The 19,307-nt window shown below is 46.3% G+C and overlaps 3 protein-coding genes across 3 annotated transcripts; 1 reads left to right on the plus strand and 2 right to left on the minus strand.

The window, feature by feature from the left end:
• Window positions 1-1,395: 1,395 nt before the first annotated feature.
• EDB91DRAFT_1334338 (uncharacterized protein) lies at window positions 1,396-4,612 on the minus strand (the record flags this gene model as incomplete). The annotated part of the gene is made up of 10 exons (XM_041325444.1): window positions 1,396-1,440; window positions 1,591-2,703; window positions 2,808-2,885; window positions 2,957-3,047; window positions 3,107-3,249; window positions 3,299-3,415; window positions 4,042-4,086; window positions 4,164-4,226; window positions 4,303-4,452; window positions 4,514-4,612. The coding sequence occupies 10 exons, from the start codon at window positions 4,610-4,612 to the stop codon at window positions 1,396-1,398; spliced, it is 1,944 nt and encodes a 647-aa protein (XP_041180861.1).
• Window positions 4,613-5,466: 854 nt separating this feature from the next.
• Window positions 5,467-6,092, plus strand: EDB91DRAFT_1078985 (uncharacterized protein; the record flags this gene model as incomplete). Its single annotated transcript, XM_041315069.1, has 4 exons — window positions 5,467-5,478; window positions 5,527-5,712; window positions 5,760-5,888; window positions 5,937-6,092. The coding sequence occupies 4 exons, from the start codon at window positions 5,467-5,469 to the stop codon at window positions 6,090-6,092; spliced, it is 483 nt and encodes a 160-aa protein (XP_041180862.1).
• An 11,063-nt stretch (window positions 6,093-17,155) lies between these two features.
• On the minus strand, window positions 17,156-18,690 carry EDB91DRAFT_1311795 (uncharacterized protein; the record flags this gene model as incomplete). The annotated part of the gene is made up of 3 exons (XM_041325114.1): window positions 17,156-17,856; window positions 17,956-18,430; window positions 18,613-18,690. The coding sequence occupies 3 exons, from the start codon at window positions 18,688-18,690 to the stop codon at window positions 17,303-17,305; spliced, it is 1,107 nt and encodes a 368-aa protein (XP_041180863.1). The 3' UTR covers window positions 17,156-17,302.
• Between the last annotated feature and the right edge of the window lie 617 nt (window positions 18,691-19,307).

Here is a 19,307-nt window from a genome sequence, read left to right on the forward strand (position 1 = left end):
TGACACAAACTGCAACAGTGTCCTCATGCTTCCTTTTGCATCCAGGTTGAACACTAGGTTTATGCGCCCTCGCATCTCTTCGAATCTCGCGATATGGGCGAGAGAGAGAGAGAAATTCTATATTTATATACCGCAACAAACAAAGTGAGCTGTTAAGACGCGGTGCCCTGTTAGGGCTGTGCTGGGGAGTGTTGTAACAGGGTGAGGGATGTAGGTATAGTACGAATAGCCAAGCGGTCCGCGTTTGATGAGTTTTGGTGTGCGTGTGGGCTCGTTTGGTGTCCAGGCTTAGTATAATATGATACACTTTCTCTCCTTCCTCCTCCTTCTGATCTCTCCTCGTCTCCTCCTTCCCTCGTCACTTCCTTCTTTGCCCTTACTCAGGCTTCTGTCCCTCTCCTTTCTTCCCAGTCTCCTTCTCGTTCCAGTGCGACCTTCTTGAATGCGCTGGATTCTTGAATAAACTTCGCTAGTGCCTTTATGCCCTTCTCCGTACCCAAAATTTCGTTGAGTATGATGTTGTGTGATACCTCACGCAGATGGATGCGTTGTCGCGCAAATAGTGGGCAGTCACGTATGATATGTTCTCGTGTTTGACGTGGTTCTCCACATGGGCAGAGGGTGGGTTCGGTTGGAACGAATGCAGCGTAGTATTCTCCCATGAATCCGTGTCCTGTGCGGCATTGTATAAGACGGCCGTATACTTCTCGAGGAGTGTGAGTGAAATGTTGGCGGGGTTTGAGCGTTGGTGGGAGTCGATTTGCGAGAGCGAAGCGTCCAGTCTGTGCTGCCACGTCTCTATTCCAACTCTCTGTCCATTTCTGCAAGATCCCTTCCTTGTTTCTTCGGCGCGCATTTGCATAGGTCGAGTGGTACGAGTCGTTACGTCCAGTGGCTTCTTTTGCAAGCTCGTCGGCACGTTCGTTGCCGATGATGTTGTGATGTCCTGGGATCCATGCAATTTGGACATGATGGAGGGGGGATGTGGTTAGGTAGTCTTCGATCGAGCGTCTGATCTGTAATGCAATGTATTGTGAGGGTCCGGGTGCAGCTGCATATGCATCGCGATATGGGCGAGACACCTCAGCAAGATCTGTCATTGGGAGGGCAGGAGCGATGTCGGATGCGTGATTTGTAGTGGCCTTCTTCATAGCCTTTTCATGGGCACATTGGATTTGTTTCCGCTCCCTATTTCCCTTACGTCGGCGTATATCTCTTTCTACTCCTTCAACACGAACCCTATGGGCATCCTGCTCACGACTCTCTAGCTCCCAAGAGAAAGGAGTCCATGCTGATTTGAGATGCTCCTCGCGTGTCATAGTTGGAAAGTACTTGAACAAACCAACAGATTTTTCCTCTTTGCAAACCCTAAGATTCAAGGAAACACATTCCGAGCTAGATGTTGTTGGCGGAGGGGAGGGGCTTGTTGCTGGTACCGGACTGGGATATGATGGAGGACATGATGAAAATTCAACGCCGAAATCGCTAGTGTCATCTGCGAAAGAGCTCTCCAAAGACTCAGAAAGTAATTCCTCAGACTGTTATGAGGAAATGAGTTTTTCGAGTCATAAAAACACAGTAAAAACGAACCTCGAAGTGGCTCTTTGTCAACATCAAAAACTCCTCCATGCGAAGACAATATTTTGAGTCATCGGTAAACAGCGGGTGGTGTCTGAAGACAGCGTACTTGATGGTATTGAGAGCCGCGATTGCACATGAAAAGGAGTCTGTCTGCTCCCCATGAGACAAGGATCCTTTGCCGAATGGTGCGAAACCGTGGTTTTTCAACCAGCGGTGGATAGCATCAACATATGAACTAGGCATGGACCATCCAAGTGAGTCGCCGTACAAGATCATCCGTGTGCTAGCATCCATGCTAACGATGGCCCAATGGACATTGGCAACATTGACAGGGAAAATGACGTGCTGTATGGTGCCATCGTGAAGCGAGTCTCCGAGGTAATGCAGCCGAGTAAAGGCTTTGTCGAAATGATACTTTGACCACCGCATGTCACCCAGGAACAATATATTTGAAAAATCAAGTGTCTCGACAGCAGTATCATTGTGTTCATCCACACGATCATTGATAGCGGCAATAAGAGCATCAAGTACACGACCATTGACCATCATGTCAGCAAGTAGAGGGAGAAGCTCTGGTGTGCGAAGACTGGTCTGAGCACCAAACCCCTTCAAGTCAACATCCCATGGAAAACGCTCAAGCGAATCTAGAACCTCATCTACAACTACTGACTTGGAAGCACCACGGCCTGTGTCCTCTTCATCCTCAAGCCTCTGAAGAACCCAATCATGGGCCAATATCCAGGTGAGACGAGCCTCCAGGGCACATGAGATGTCCCTCCAGTATGAAAGAACCCAGAATGGAAGGTGAAATATTGGGGAAAGTGGATGGATGACTGAAGTGTGACCATTAAACCAAGCCTGACCGAACTGATCGAGGAGCTGAGTGACGCAATGGAGCAGGAGAATTGACCATGCCGTGAAATCGTTGGGAAGGCTGAGGAGAGGGGGGTTTGTTGAGAAAATGATGGTGTCTGGGCTAAGATCACAGTCCAGCGATGCACAAATATTGATGTCGAGTAGCTGCGCGACAGGCAGAGTTCGAGATGGGATGGTTGGTTGCATTGAAGTTGGGATCCTGAGTAACCGTGTGATCTCACGTCGAACAGAAGGCGGCAGTTTGCTCTGGTCAAAAACACGACCACATGAGAGCCACTCTGAAGCAATAAACATATCAGTTTGTGATGGCATGATGGGCACTTGAAAACAGATCATACTGGTAGACTCACCTGGCAGGCTTTAAGACCACAGAGTCTCCAATTCCACTCGTTACCATTCAGCGCTATGTGAGGCGAATCCACGACAGACTGAAGCAAATTGCTTGAATCACGAAGCAGCATGTCAAATGGTTGCAAACAGATCATACTGGTAGACTCACCTGGCAGGCTTTAAGACCACGGAGTCTCCAATTCCACTCGTTACCATTCAGCGCTATGCGAGGCGAATCCACGACAGACTGAAGCAAGTTGCTTGAATCACGAAGCAGCATGTCAAATGGTTGCAAACGGTGTTGCGAGCGGCAAAGCACCACGTCCGATCCGCAGGTGAATCTATTTGGGTAAGGTCACAGGTCACCCGGACATTCAAACCGCGAAGATGGACCTTGACCCAGTGAATGCCGAACTTGGGTACAAGTTTCACAATGTAGGATAGTCCAAGTTTACTGTTCACCTAGCAGGGATGTAAGAATCTAACATCAATGCAACTGCAGTGTGCTTACCTCGTCAATGGACAAAAAATCTATGAGGGCGTTTTGATTTGGCCCTTGCTCGATTGCCCACCAAGCTACCTTGTAGTCACCTTCATCAAGAAAAGGGTGATACTGATTATCCTCGCTCTGAAGGTCACGGCAGGTCCGTGTATATGTAGCATGAGTAGCATCATCACACCACAAGACCCCCTCCCTGCATGAAGAAACAGAATAGTGCTATCCTACCCCCTCCCCATGTGACAAAAAATATATGTGTGCATCCTGTCTCTCAATCTCAGCCTGCAAATGATGGTGACATCCTATCTTGTCCCCGACATGCCGACAACTCCCATGCTCGCTCTGTTCCATCAATGGATAGTGTCACGAGTTCCCCAAACAAACCATTTTTTCTATCTCAATGTAGTGCCTAAGTCTAAGCACCCAAGTCACATGACCCTTTCACCTCTTCACACCCATCACATATATCACACTTCACAATGTCACCCTGTCATGAAGTCACCTGTGTCCTACACCCTCATTTCTCCCTTCACATTGCCAACAGCATCACCAATCAAGAACACAATTGATCTTCCTTCTGTTGGATCTTGGATCTCTATCTGAGATAGATCTTCTATCTAATCTTCATCACTTCTCTTCCATTACGATTCAGATCTTCCACTGCTATCTATATGTTCCTTCTTCTATCATAAAATACCCTTTGCCTCGAACCCTGAGACCTGATACTTCTCTCACTTTCCTATTTAGTTAGTTACCTTTCTTGTCTTGGTCTGTGCACCATTCTCATAAGTATGTAAACCCTAGTTGGTAGTTAGTAGTTCTCTAGTCTTAACCTCTTGTACCTTCCATAGGAATCTACTTGATGTCCATCGCTCACCTTTCTGTTTGACTCTTCTCCCCTATCCTCTTTTTGTTGTGTGTTTGAATTCTGGTCTGATGGCTTGAGACATTATTGTCGAAGAGTCGTCACAGATAGCGACATTCTATTTCCTCCAAGGTGCCATGAAGCAGCTAACAACCCAGGTAGAGGGAACCACTATGCTAGGAGCTGGGATCAGCTGGTGGAAAGCAGCCCTAATAATGCCAGTTCCATACATGACATCCTTGAGGACCATCATGCAAAGAACCGTCATCCTTGTCCACCCAACCCAGGTAGACTCAAGAATCTACATCAGCAGGCGGTGGATGAATCATCTGCCAACAAAGAGGACAAGGTTGTAGACTCACCCAAGAGGTCACATTCAGCCAACAAAGTAGTGTCTCAAACCATCGGGTTTTGTCCCTACTCTTTGAAAGACGTCCTGGAGGCCTCAAAGAAGAAGTCATGACTAGGGTTGGTCATGGATGGTGCCACTTCAAACCACAAGACTTTTATTGAGAAGACAGGTATTGAATATCTCACAGAAGCACTTGACAATTTTACAGTGGATGATATTGACATCGATGACAGCTACTGTTATGTGTAACCTCTTGGATGAGATCCGGCGGCGCTAAACCCGCAAGGGGCGTTTCGAAGCGTGGCCTTCGGCGCTAGCCCAGCAAGGAGCTTGCCTGCGCTAAGTCTTGAGTAAGGGTTGAGACCCTTACTTGCATAGAGTCGGTTTGGAGTTTCTCGAGGATACGATCCAAGAGCCGGAGTTCAATCTCAAGAGAATCGTCTCAAGAGAAGATGGTTCATTGTACAGAGGGAGTTCTCTTAGGTAAGAGAAGTTCAGACCCAACGACAAGATCAGATGAGAACCGAGTAGATTCAAGTTAGAGAATCTATCTATGATACAGCGAGATATATATATATGTAATGATGATATACCGGTGGAACGGTAAGGGTACAAGGTATGCGGTGGCAATACCGAGCCGATGGTAAGGGTAGAGGGTTGTGTGAGTCATAAGTTTAAATAGGTAAGAAGTACCGGTTGAACGGTAAGGGCAAAGGGCATGGGGAATCCCCATCAATGAGAGAACCGAAACAAGGGGAAGGGCATATGGTGTGATAGAAGCTGTGGCTTCTATGATCTAGGGGAAGAAGCGAGAGCTTCTCATGTTTCAGAACAACGGAATCAAAAGAGAGATGGAAATAGAATAATCATAACCATGGTCCAGGTCTCGATGAGTCCAAAGAATGAAATGACGTGTAACACTCATGTTACTGTAACAGCTACTGGGATAGATATAAACATGACATGGCAATTATTGTATGTATGCAGAGTCTCTCATAGTGGATACTAATTTTTTATTTTTAGTTATGGGATGACCATGCTACAGTGTGGTCCAAGATGAAAAAAGCTGCACGGTCCATTACTGCCACCAAGTTTGACATCCTACCATCAGACATTGACGATGATGATGAGTTTGAAGACTATGTCAGTCAACGAGTCATGGAGTTATTGGATGGAGGCTATTTCTTGCAGAATGGTGTCAACAAACAGGTGGTTTGATGAGAGATGCAATTAAAGGTGCTAAATATTCTCACTAGGGGAGGATCAACAACCTCACCTATGACACACTTGGTGAGTTGTGCAATACCATTTTCTATAAGGGTGACAATGCACTTGCAAAGGTCTTCCCAAATGTATTTGCTGAGGCTGTTCCTGAGGGTGCCATGGTAGGTGTCAATCCCCTCACCTTCTTATTCAGCACTCACTTCCACTAGCTTGCTGCAGCCATTGATGAGTACAAGACTGGGGTCTATCTGCTGACAAAATTTGCTGTTGACTTGTATCAACCTATCTATGAGGATGTCATTGAACTCTACAGGACAGTGAGCGGTGACCATTATCACTCAAAGAAATATGAAGTGGTTCATTAGAAGTGGGCGTGTTCTGCAGGGTATGTGATTTTATTGATAAATATACTGATTTAATTGACACTGTTCAGTGTTCTGACTTGCAGTCATACTGGCTGGCACCATAATTGGGGTCTCAAATCGAATCTTGATTAGACACATTCATTTATGTACATGTATTGACTACAACATAATCATGATTTGATTGGCGCTCTGTTATTGAATTTGAGTCTGTTGTACATTATCTGTTTAGCTTCCATGTTGCTGTGGTACTCTGTACCTCATCTATTTGGCCTCAGTAGCACTTCTGTGCCATTCTGTACAAGCTCTCATATACTTGGTACAGATCTGCACAATTCTGTACAGGCTATCTATGCAATTTGTACAGAGCTGTACAGAGAGAACCCTTGCTGTGGGCTCTGTGGCTCTGTCTAGTACTGTCCAGGGTTGTCTAGTACACCACTGATTTGTTGATGGAGATGTAAGCCCCATTTTCATTACCTGGTACAATGAGCTAACATACCCCATAGGATTATATTTGTCTTACAGCTCTCTCCACACTCCCGCTCATCTGTGATCACCAGTGCTAGTGATGTTCCAGCCCGGCTTAGGCTCGGCCTTGAGGGGCTTAGGCTCACAAGATTCTGAGCCTAGGCCATGAGCCCAAGCCAGCCATCAGGAAAAACACTATAGTTATTTAGGTAATAGTCATTTGACTATATATTATATAGCTATCTTAGGTCATAATAAGGTCATATATATTAATAGTGCTTCTCTGTATGATATAATATTGCTTTAGACACTATATGAAATATAGAGTATTATATCAATGTATGATGTATCAAAGTAAACTAGAAAAAAAATCTCTACCAGATTGTCTGATAAGAATACTTGCTAGAAAATTTATTTAAATAAAACCTTTTGCATTTATCTAATACTGTATCAGCAGTCCATTCAGCAAGAACACCATTAGAAAAGTCTGGTATCAAATGACAACTCTGATGTATAGAAGAAAGCTTTATAATGGCTCCAGGTGAATGACCATCAGCCAATGGTGCAGAATTAGTAACAAGATACATGCCATGATGAGGCTCAGGAGCTGTTTTCAGTTTGGCAAACCGTTCTACATATGCCAATGGCTCTGAAGGCCAGGTAGATGGTGCTGTCCAGGAACCATAGAGCTTGGTGGGTAATCTGAAAATTACTTTTAAATGTCCAATTCTAGCACCTAAAATGATAGAGTCATTCTCAAGTATTCAAGAACAAAACTATATCACTTACCTTGTAATCCAGTAGATTCACAGTCCTCGCTGATCATAACTACAACTGTATCAAATCTGGCTGGGCTTCCTAAGCTCTTGGGTTTAGCCTTGACACTATCTATCTCCTCATTCTGTCATATACCGGATCCGAGCACCTCCAAAAACCACCTGTGAACATCCCCACCCCCGGTCCAACCCCCTGCTTCCCCGTCCACTCCATTCCTCCTTCCCTGACAATGCACAAAGTACATCTCAGCAGGATTAGCCCTGCTACCTCCACCCGACCCTGTTCCACTTTTCCGACACTACCCCTATGTCCTCTGACCCCATACCCCTTCTATCCAACCCTATCTGGAGTTCCGCTCCTCCACCCTATCGGTCCGCCTGATCCTATCCCTACTCCCTCCGCTTTTCCGACCTGTGCGGGTCCTTCAGTTCCGCTCATATTCCCCCACCCAACTATTAGTCCATCTGACCGCCTCACCGGTCCACTCCTAGACTAAGAACCACTCAACTGGTCCTATCCCTGTTTAGTATCATAGTTCCACTTTTTGGATCACTGGTAATCCCTATACCCTAGCGATTTCTGATCCGACATGTACATACTTTTCTCCGAGCCTTATTCTCATATGTCTCAGTCATCCTCTTGTGATCCTGTACACTCAGCACATAGCCTCCTGCTATGCTATGCTAATTACTTAGAGTATATAAACATATGTACATCTGTCTGTAGATACTCAGTCTGAATATTACCTTTCCTAAGCCCTGCTCTTCTGCCCTTTGACTTAAAGCTTATCCCAAGTTAAATTCCTGTTTCCCAGCCTAGGGGATTGACTCCCTAGGTCAGCTGTCCTCCGATCCTCTGCTTCCCCGCTTCCCTGTTCCCCCGTTCCTCCGTCCCACTGGTTCTGCTGGTTCTGCTGTTCTGCTGTCCCGTTGTTCCTCCATTCCGTTGTTCCTCCGTTCTGTCGTTCCTCCATTCCCCCATTCCATCATTCCCCCATTCCATCGTTCCATCATTCCTCTGTTCCCCCATTCCTACATTCCTCTGCTCCTCTGCTCATCCGACTTCCCACATATCGGAACCCACCCCAGCACTTTGTGTATCCGTCCCCTTGGGTTCCGCTCCACTTCGGACTTTGTCCAAGCAAGTCCTCTCCGTTCCGCTTCTACTGTTGGTTCCGACTGCAGTAGACCCCCGCCTCTTTCCTGTTGGGCAGATCAACCCCTGCCCGACTTTCCCGTGCTCACCTAGTAGTCTGACGGTCCTCCTTTGGAGGACCCCCATTCTGACATCCTGTCGGAACTCATAGAACTTGTATTGGACTACATTCCGAAATTAGGGGCATGTACTCGGGTAAGGGGCGCAGCGTACGAGCTGAAGCCAAGCCCCTCAGGATCCACTTTACCCCTGAGCACGGTCTTAACACATTCCCTAGGTCCAAATCAACTTCATTGCCTAAATCATTCAGACTGAATCTGAAACCATGATAGACATCCAAAGAGCTGAATGGAAGGGAAGCATTTCTAAGTCATCCACCTGCAATATTGTTATTATTGAAGGAATTGATGAAATAGGTCAGATTGCATTGAAAGCCAGGGCAGGTATGTCTCTCCATAATTTCTTGAATGTCCTGGTTCTTTCTGGCTGGATATTTTGCGATGAGAATGCTTTGATCTTTGAATCTAGAGTAAGAGAATTCTTCATCCTCATTTTCCAGCGTCATTTTGAGATAGGTCTTGAATGAAGATGCCTATGATATAGATTTTAAGTAAAGAACATCAATATATTTCAAAAAGAAATCACCTTTTCCCTTCTACTTAGCCAGGATATCATCTGAGGCATCTCATTGCGGTGATTTGATGTGTACCATCCCTCTTTACAAAAGTTGATGTGAAAATGCTCCATCATTTCTGTGTTGTAGTTGTCAGTTGTGCCAAACCATGTGATAGAGTCGACATAATGAAGAAGGGAGTGGATTTTTGGGATGTCCAGATGTTCTCTAACTCCAAGATTGAAGAGAATATTTTTGTGACGGTGAAAATCCTTGAGGGCCTTTTCCATATATGCCAGTGAATCATTGTCATGTGAAGGATATTGAGCCAGATAGATAAAGTCAAGTAATGACCTATAGCTGATGATCACATCTCTAGGAACTTTGCCTATCATATAGCCCAGCAAAATGTGTGCCATATGTTTGCAGTCCTTTCTTCCAATCTGACCCAAGGAGGACCATCCATTCTTGAAGTGACATAGACCATAACACAGGGGAAGAGATCTGATACAGGCATCCAGTTCTTCTTCATTCAAGAGACTCTCAAGCCATTCTACCATGTGTTTGAATACACCTTGATAGAGTTGATGTAACACATCAGGTGTTATAAAAGGATGAATATTGCAGTGAGGAAAACCATGTGTCATATACCAGATCCAAGTACCCCCAGTACCACCTATAAGCATCCCTACTGCTAGTCTAACCCCCTGTTTCCCCATCTGCTCCATTCCTCCTTCTCCGACAATGCATGAAGTGCATCTCAGCAGGATTAGCCCCACTACCTCCGCCCGACCCCATTCCACTCTTCTGACACTACCCCTATGTCCTCCGACACCATACCCCTTCCATCTGACCCTATCTGGGGTTCCACTCCTACTCCCTCCGCTTTTCCGACCTGCTCGGTTCTGCTTGTCTTGTCCCACCCAACTATTAGTCTGTCCGACCGCCTCACCAGTCCACTCCTAGACTAGGAACCACTCAACTGGTCCTATCCCCGTTTAGTATCATAGTTTCGCTTTTTGGATCACCGGTAATCCCTATACCCTAGCGATTCTGATCTGTCGCGTACATACTGTTCCCCGAGCCTTATTCTCATATGTCTCAGTCATCCTATTGTATTCCTGTACACTCAGCACATAGCCTTCTGCTATGCTATGCTCATCACTTAGAGTATATAAACATATGTACATTTGTCTGTAGATACTTAGTCTGAATATTACCTTTTCTAAGCCCTGCTCTTCTGTTCTTTGACTTGGGCCTGATCCTAGTCAACTCCTGTTAGCCAGCCTAGGGGATTGACTCCCTAGGTCAGCCACCCTCCAATCCTCCAATCCTCCAATCCTCCAATCCTCCAATCCTCCAATCCTTCAATCCCCCGATCCTCCAATCCTCCAATCCTTCAATCCCCTGATCCTCCAACCCTCCAACCCTCCGCTCATCCAACTTCCCATGCATTGGAACTAAACCCTGCACTCTTGCATCCATCCCCTCCGTTCCGCTCTGCTTCTGTCATATACCTGATCCGACTGCTCTAATATCAATATCCGCTCCACTTTCCGATCACCTCCGCTCCATCCATCCTCCGCTCCATCCAATCATCGTCCGCATCCGCTCCTACATTTCCGCTCAATCGCTCAACCGGTCCCCTTCCATAACATCTCCATTCAACTGGACCTCTTTCCCCTTTTAGATATATACTTTCCCCTTCGGTACATAGACCCTTACTTCCAGATCACCGGTAATTCCTATTACCGCTCAATCACTGATCCGATGCGTACATATTGATATCCGCTCTGACTTGTGTCTTCACCTGTGTAAGTACTTACAAATTATATCCTTGGTACATAGCTTTACAACATAGTTATCCTGGTCACTGCTTCATACATAGAAGTATATAACATATCATGTACTTAGATATTTTCCTCAGTCTTAATATTACTTGTCTTCTCGCAGTTACCTCTTGTGAGAATTCTCAGTAGGACCTTGCCTCCTCTGGACACAAGTCTCAACTTGTTGTCACCTCCGACCCTCTGACCCTCTGCTGCGACTTAGAGCCGTGCTCTAAAGTCTTTCCCTTATTACTTCGCCCCTATCAATATTCCCCTCTGTCCCTTTTCCCATCCTCCGCATTATCCTCCACCATCTCTGCTCCTACCAAACATTCCCCCTTTCCCGCGCTCACCTAGTAGTCTGTCGGTCCTCCTTCAGAGGACCCCCATTCCAATGTCCTGTCGGAACTCATAGAACTCGTGTTGGACTACATTCCAAAATTAGGGGCACGTACTCGGGTAAGGGGCACAGCATACGAGCTGAAGCCAAGCCCCTCAGACTCTGCTTTACCCCTGAGCATGGTCTTAACACCATGCCAGAATCTAATTATTTGTTCTAGAATAAGACTTTCAACAGGAACAAACCTTTTGGCAACCATTTTTTTCTGTGCATGTATTATCTGTTCTTTATAGGCAATAACCCTGATGGGGTTCGTTACATCCAACACTTCAGAAACTTTGATGCTGTCATGCAATCATCACAGTGCTTATTTCACTCCACAGGCACTGTGTTTGTGGTCGGCTCATTCGCACAGCGCTGTCTCCAGCCATCATTCAGGTCACAGACTCTGAAGCACAACTGCTGGACCATCTTATCAGCCTCTTCAAGCAAGGAGGGCTCGCAAAGCACATCGCTCGTGCTGAAGAGCTTCTCAACGAAGCATGCGGTTTTTCCTTCGTCACCCCATCCACCAAGACATGTGTGCCCCAGTGTTGGAGAAGCTGAATATTCTGGGGATTCGCAGGATACTCTGATGCTGACTGCAGAGGAATTCTGAGGTGTGTTCTGGTGATTCTCATTGGCTACTCTGGCATTGATATAACCATGCATAGATGTAGTACCACTTGTATATTAGCTTGATACAGTTGAAATCAATAACCCTTTGCTCCCACTTTCTGTCTGAAGCTGCTGCCGCCCCCTCCCCATTTTCCTGGCCATGGACGAACTCAGTTGTCTTGGCTGTGATAAGGCATTCAGCAGCCAGAAGAGCTTGAGCACACATGAAGCACTGTGCGACCTTTACAACAAATTCAGCAAACAGGTCAACAAATCTCACCAGCACGCTGAGAGGAGTCGGCAGAAAAAGAGGAAAATCAATCACCACGAGTATTTGGATGAAGATGAGGGGGGAGCTAATATTGCATATCCCTCCCAAGAAATTGACGATCCCCCCCAAGATATGGGTGATGCGGTTGCCAACTGGCAGGTATGATTTTCATTTTTTTCGCTCTCAACTGAAGCCTCAAGTTACATTTCCAGTCCCCTGCACATTCCCTGCCATTACCTGAACCAAGTGCAGCTCCCCTGCGCTCCAAACGTTCTGGATGCATCATTCGCATGCCCAAACAATATGACGACTTTGTTCCTGGCTTAGAGGTACCTGATGGCTTAGAGGTAGCTCGGGCCAATGACCAGATCATTTCCAAAGACTCTGTCGGTGATGAACCAATCCCTTTTCAGACAGAACCAGATGCAATGGGATTGTACTGAGTGTATCCTGCTCATCCTACTCTGTTTCCGCGGACCGGCACTACCCTTGATACTGTATGGGATGCGCCAATGTTGCAGACTGGTGAATATCCAAGGGACAACTCTTCTCAACTACTCACCGGTCCCCCCCTCCTGTTGTCTGTCACTCCTGAGAACCTATACTCTGCATTTAGTAGTCCAACTGCTGGTCTACTTCTGTGCTGGCAATATTCCAACCCCAACTCAATTTCCGATGCTGCTTTGCAGCGACTCACTACTTTCCTCAATGACAACGCTTACGACCAAAATGACATACGCCATTTCAACGTCACTCAGGAGAAAAAGCTTGTTGCAAGGTACCTTGAGGATGAATCCAATCCCTTCGGTGCCAGTAATGGGTGGAAGGAGTCGTCTGTCTATATTTGCCTTCTGAAAGAAAAAAATGAAATGGCCATCCAAAGATGACGCCCCCAAGCTCAAAATTCCAGGTGTGCACCATCGGTCTTTGCTCAATATCATAACAGAAGTTTTTGAAGACAGTGCAGCATCAATATTCCATATGATGCCATTTCGTCAGATGTGGAAAGTCTCAGACGAGCGAAGTATCGAGGTCTTTTCAGAGGTGTATTCTTCCCCTGCGATGCTGGAGGCCCACACTGAGATTAACTCCCTTCCCTGTGCAGCAGACGATGATCTCAAACGTGTTGTAGCATCATTCATGATGTATTCTGATTCGACTCACCTTTCCAACTTCAGGGACGCATCACTCTGGCCATTCTATCTATTTTTTGGTAATGAATCTAAATATACACGTGGAAAACCAACAGCTTCCACATGCCATCATGTTGCATACATTCCTTCAGTAAGTCTTTTTCGAATCCCTCGCATCTCTTGCACCTCTCACACCTTATTGACAGAACATTTAAATTCTGGATGATTTTCAAGATTCGTACATTCAGGCCTTTGGGGATGCATCTTCGGCGGAAGTGCACACGCACTGCAAGCGGGAGCTTATGCAAGCAATCTGGAAGCTCCTTCTTGATGGTGACTTTATGCAGGTTTATGAGCATGGGATCGTGATCCGTTGTGGAGATGGAATCACTCGCAGGGTCTTTCCACATTTTTTCACCTACTCGGCTGATTATCCAGAGAAGTAAGTTTTTTTAGTCACGTGCTTCTTAGATTGACGTCTTTTCAGGATCTTGCTTGCTGGTATCAAGTTTCTTGGCCAATGTCTATGCCCACGCTGCCTTATCAAGAAGGCCGATGTGTCTGAGATGGGTACAGAACGCGATATGCATGATCACATGTCACTCCAACGTGTTGATGACAAGGCTCACCATACCAAGATTGAAAAGGCACGCAAACTTATTTTCAAACGTGGTGCACCAGTGGATGGTGAGCGAGTCAAATCTATCCTTAATTCCAAGTCCCTTGTCCCTACACGTGTGAGTACTTCATATTATATTCAAATTGTTGCTAATGGGATACAGAACACCTTTTCAGATTGTTTTTTTGCCTTCAGATTCAATCTCTTTCTAATGCTTGTGGTGGACATGCTGCACAAATTCGAGCTTGGTGTGTGGAAGGCTATCTTCACTCATTTGTTGCGCATCATGCACGCTGCTGGGGGTGTCGCAATACAAGAGTTGAACTGGATGTATGTCATTCAATAGTGTCATTCAATAGCATGCTTTTCGTATTACTGACTACATATCTACTACAGGTATTGTCATGTTCCAACGTTTGGGAGGGATAAGATCTGTCGTTTCCACAAGAACGCTTCTGCAATGAAGCGCCTCACAGCTTGAGATTTTGAAGATTTGTTGCAGGTGGGTTTTAATTCATTTCAAATATGATTTCATACCTGATTTTAATTTCAGTGTGCGATACCAGTCTTTGAAGGGTTGCTCCTGGACGACCATCATGACAACATCATCCTGGACCTTCTGTTCGACCTCGCTACTTGGCAAGCTTATGTGAAGCTCTGTCTCCACACCGAAGACACTCTGAACTTTTTCGATGGAGCTACGGTCGTTCTTGGCAACAGTGTTTGAAAGTTCAAACAGACAACTTGCGAACACTACCACACAACAGAATTACCCCACGAACACGTGGCTCGAGGGCGTTGGCAAGCTGCACTGGCTGCAAAGCAAGGCATATTAGCTAAGGAGAAAGGAGGTACTTTGCATCACAAGGTAAAGAAATTAAATATACAGACTTATAAATTTCACGCACTTGGGGACTACCCGAATACAATTCAGATGAGGGGAACAACAGACAGCTATAGTACACAACCAGTGAGACTTTTTTTTATGCTCAACACTAATCTAATTGTGGTGCAGGGAGAACTACAGCACTGGCATCTCAAGCGATGTTACCCTCGCACTTTGAAAACAAAGGCAACTACAAATGCAAGCATCGCAAATCAAGATGCCATCGAACGACTTTGTACAAAGGTAATCAACACTCGGGCACAATTTTCCACCCAACAGGGTACCAATAGACCTCATCGTGTTCGGACCTCAGCTTCCAACCATTACCACATCACGAAGTCTGCACATTCAACTTATGACCTCACAGCATGGTTGGGTGAGCTTGGGGATGATCCAGCTGTCAAGGTACGTGCTTCTCATTTGTATTAAAAGTTGTATCTCATGATATGAAATAGAACTTTATTCCTCGTCTCAAAGACCACTTATATGCACGTCTTCGAGGGCTTGTATATGAAGGTGACGAGCACAGCTTTACCAATGCAGAGCGAAACTCGGTTCTCATTGCAGACAACAAGCTCTGCGAACACAGCATCCTTCATATCAACTACACTACCTACAATCTTCGATGCGAGCAAGACTCAATCAATCCCCGCACCTGTGCTGATCTCATGGTCATGTCACATGAGGACGATCGCACCCATCCCTACTGGTATGCCCATCTCATCAAAATTTTCCACGTGAATGTAGAATACTACGAAACCCTGGGTGCAATACGGTCCCATCCAAAGTGTATGGATTTCCTCTTGGTTCGATGGTTCAAGCACGACAATATTCCCTCCAGGTTCAGTGTGAAGAGGCTCCAATGCCTTGAATTCTTCAAGGATGAAAGCCCTGATGCATTTGGATTTCTTGATCTGGAGTGTGTCATTAGAGGTGTGCATATAATCCCGGGATTCGCTTATGGCCATTCCAAAAAACTTCTTGATCCAACAATTGCACGACATGAGGAAGACCCAGATTGGTATTGTTATTATGTGAATATGTAGGCATATTTTTCATCTCACTGTCTACCAACTACTAATGATGTATATACTGTTTACTAGGTTCATGGACAGAGACATGTTCATGCGATTTCGAGGTGGTGCTGTTGGTCACAAGGGCATGTGAGAGTGGGACGATGTTTTGCAGCGCAAGGGACACATTGCCGAAGGCTTGGATAGTGAAGCCGACAAAGATATTGAAATGGAGGATGAAGACAGTAGTGACGAGGAACTGGATGAGGGGGATGTTGAAGAGGGTGACGAGAGTGACGAGGGTGATGAGAATGAGGATGAGGATGAGGTTGATGATAATGGTGATGACGAGGACGAGGACAATGATGAGGACAACGATGAGGATGAGGACAATGATGAGGACAGGATAATAGCTGAGTACGGTGAGGTGCTTGATGACAACATACTCATTGAAGAAGGCTATGGCGCTCTTTAGGCACTTTTAATTATGATCACAAGTAGCAATGAATGTACTGCATATATGCTACTACAATACATCTTATTATCTAGCAGATGTCTGACAGGTACACTACATATAGGGTGGTATCTATCCGACAGTGAGTCTGACGGATGGATGTTGTGCTGACACACCAACATCACTGGTGTATCTTACAATAGCTGATGCGTATCGCACACGTATTAAAATTTGCCACATATCACGTGGTGTCTGATTTCAGTAATTTTGGTGATGGCCTATTTGGGCCCGGCTTGGGCTGGCACAGGGCTTGAAGCCGAGCCATGCACATCACTAATCACCACAGAACAGACTGAATGATATGGTGAAAGCGGTCTGATACCTGAAGAGGAAAACTTGTCAATAAATGTGATCAGTGGTGAAAATGAGACCTACATTGTCACATGCTATGAGGGTCGCTTCGTCCAGTACATTGAATATTGCGACAAGAATGTCATCAGGGGGGTCTTGCAAGATCGACCTAGTCCTCGTGACCGAGCCTGCCACAGCCTCACAGATTGTAGATAGTCAGGTACAACGAGATAACACGGAGGCGAAGACAGACAGCCCGCAGACAGATGGTTGAGGTAAGACTAGGGAAGATGACAAACCAACAGAACACGAGGCAATCGGTTGAAAGCACTTGCTTATCGAGGATGATCGCATGGACATAGAACTGTCTATTACTAGAACTTCATCCACATCAGTCTGGCTTAGAATCTTGTTTAGATCCTTTCTTCGCCAGGTACAAGTACATAGATCTTCACCAAATCCAAAGATGATGTTGTACGGTATTCTAGGAAAAGTTGAACAGCCTGAAATTTTCAACGTGGCAGGCAGTAATCCTATCTGCTACATCACAGCAAGTGAGCAAAATGTCCTCCACGTAAGAGAGATGTCACGAAGCTGAGAAATGCAGAACAAGTATGAGCAACAGCAACAACGCACAGTAGTAATCACCCCGCCCCGGTGATGAAATACCAATATCCCACCACAGGCCTTACACTATCCCGCATCCCATTCCTAAAGAGCTCTGACTTATCATTCGAGCAGATCTGCGCACCAACCGCGCCCACAACGATCACCGTATCGAACAACTCTCCATTATCATCCAGCTTCACATCGAGATGCACGCACCCACATTTTACGCACTCATCATCGATCGTTGGGTACGGGATCCCATCGAGCACCAAGAATGGGCGCCACGTCCAGTGCACGGTATAAACCGCGGCAAACTGAGCTGCACTCAACGTCCTTGGATCTGCGGGACGAAGCAGCTTCTTTGGCGCGTCTTCCCGCATGCATTCAGCATTTAGCGGGGGACCCTGCCATACGCCTTGCTCGTTGAACACGCAGAATGCGGTGATCCAGCCTGAGAGGTAGGTTAGCCCACTTCCGCCTCCTTCGTAGTGCGCGACTTTGGACCAGAAGTCAAGGTTTTCTGGGCCCGAGGGTGCGTTGAATGCTGCTACAAATTGCGAGACGATAGGGTGGAGGAGGTGATACCACACTATTTATTCAATGCCGTATAGTTTCAGCCGCTCTAGTCGCTCAAGGATGGCCTCCCAGTCATGTCTCTCCCCGAGGAGCATCACAAGCGGTATCCCACAATGCAGTCTAAAGTTGTAGCGGAAACACTCATTCATCGTTGCCATCAAAGACATCGCATACACCGCCCAATCTACGTCCGTTGTTGTTGAAAATTGAGGCATAATCCAGTCCCTCAGCATTGGATCCACTAAGCGCGTGTGCATAAGCTCCAACATCTGGCATGCCATGAGTGCAAAATCTGCCGTGTGATGATTTCCATCGTCAATGATGATAAGCTCCTCCTTTCCCTCATGCGCTATGAACTGTGAACGGAGTTGCTCGGCGTTTGCGCCCACGAAGAAGTTGAATTGGGTGAGGATCGCGGTCCAGACATCGTCTGGGCAAAGAATGAGCCCTCGATGGTTGTTGTACGCCTCGAGCACGGTATGTACGAAACCATTGGGCTTTGGCATGATGTCCCGCACTGCAATGTGCTCGATGGGAAGGGATGTGTGGAGGAGGTGGAGACAATACGTGAATTGCTCAGGGGAGGTCTTTTCGAGAATGGTGAGGTAGGGGTTTTAGTGGAGAGGGATCTGGAGACAGTAGTCTTCCGTGAAATACTCGGCGGGATGCGGGGCAGGGCGGAATGCAATCACGCCAGGAGGAAGTTGTTGAGACTGGGAACAGGTCTGGCACTCGGTATGATTCAGCATTGGAAATGAGATGAACATACCATGGAGAGCGGGGACAGAAACTCAAATGAAGCCACAGTACTGGGATTGGATGATATCGGGGAGAACTCTGGAGACATGGGGGATGAATATGACCTGATTGAGCCTGTAAGACTTTCTGTAGGAGCGGTGGCTGTAAAAATGGCGGATACAGCTTCCTCCTTGAACTTGCTGCCTACGGGGAGAGGCAAGGCTAGGCTAATCGGAGAAAGTGGTGGTGATTTTGGAAGGGGTGTTGGAGGTCGGTCGGTGTCCCTTGATTTCGAGAAGACACGTCCGAACGATAATTTGCAAACCATAAGCCTGGAAAAGCTTGGGTGTATATGCTAACAAAGTCAAGTTGAGAAAGCCCAGGAATGGGCGTCGAGGAAGGGCATCGAATCTTGATCATCTTGATCTTAAAAAGTAAGGGAGAAGGGAGGGGGGGAATGTGGGAGGATTTGGGCATTTTCGCGTAGCGCACATGGTTTCGGCTGCGTCGGTTGCGTCGGTAAGGTCGCTGAAAAGAGGATCCCATGTGATTCTGTCAAGCGGAGTTTGAATTTGAAAAAACCGTTGTCCCTTACTATACGAGCTCACTGTCCAAACGTGGGAATTTGTAAAAATTGAGCCACAATGGGATTGGCAAGTGCTCACTGGCCCTCCATTTTGCACAACAACAATGAATTTTATATGTACTGCAACTGTGAATACATAA

The sequence above is a fragment of the Suillus paluster genome (genome assembly GCF_016628075.1).
Source record: "Suillus paluster strain FC165 chromosome Unknown EDB91scaffold_8, whole genome shotgun sequence".
Lineage (NCBI taxonomy): Eukaryota > Fungi > Basidiomycota > Agaricomycetes > Boletales > Suillaceae > Suillus > Suillus paluster.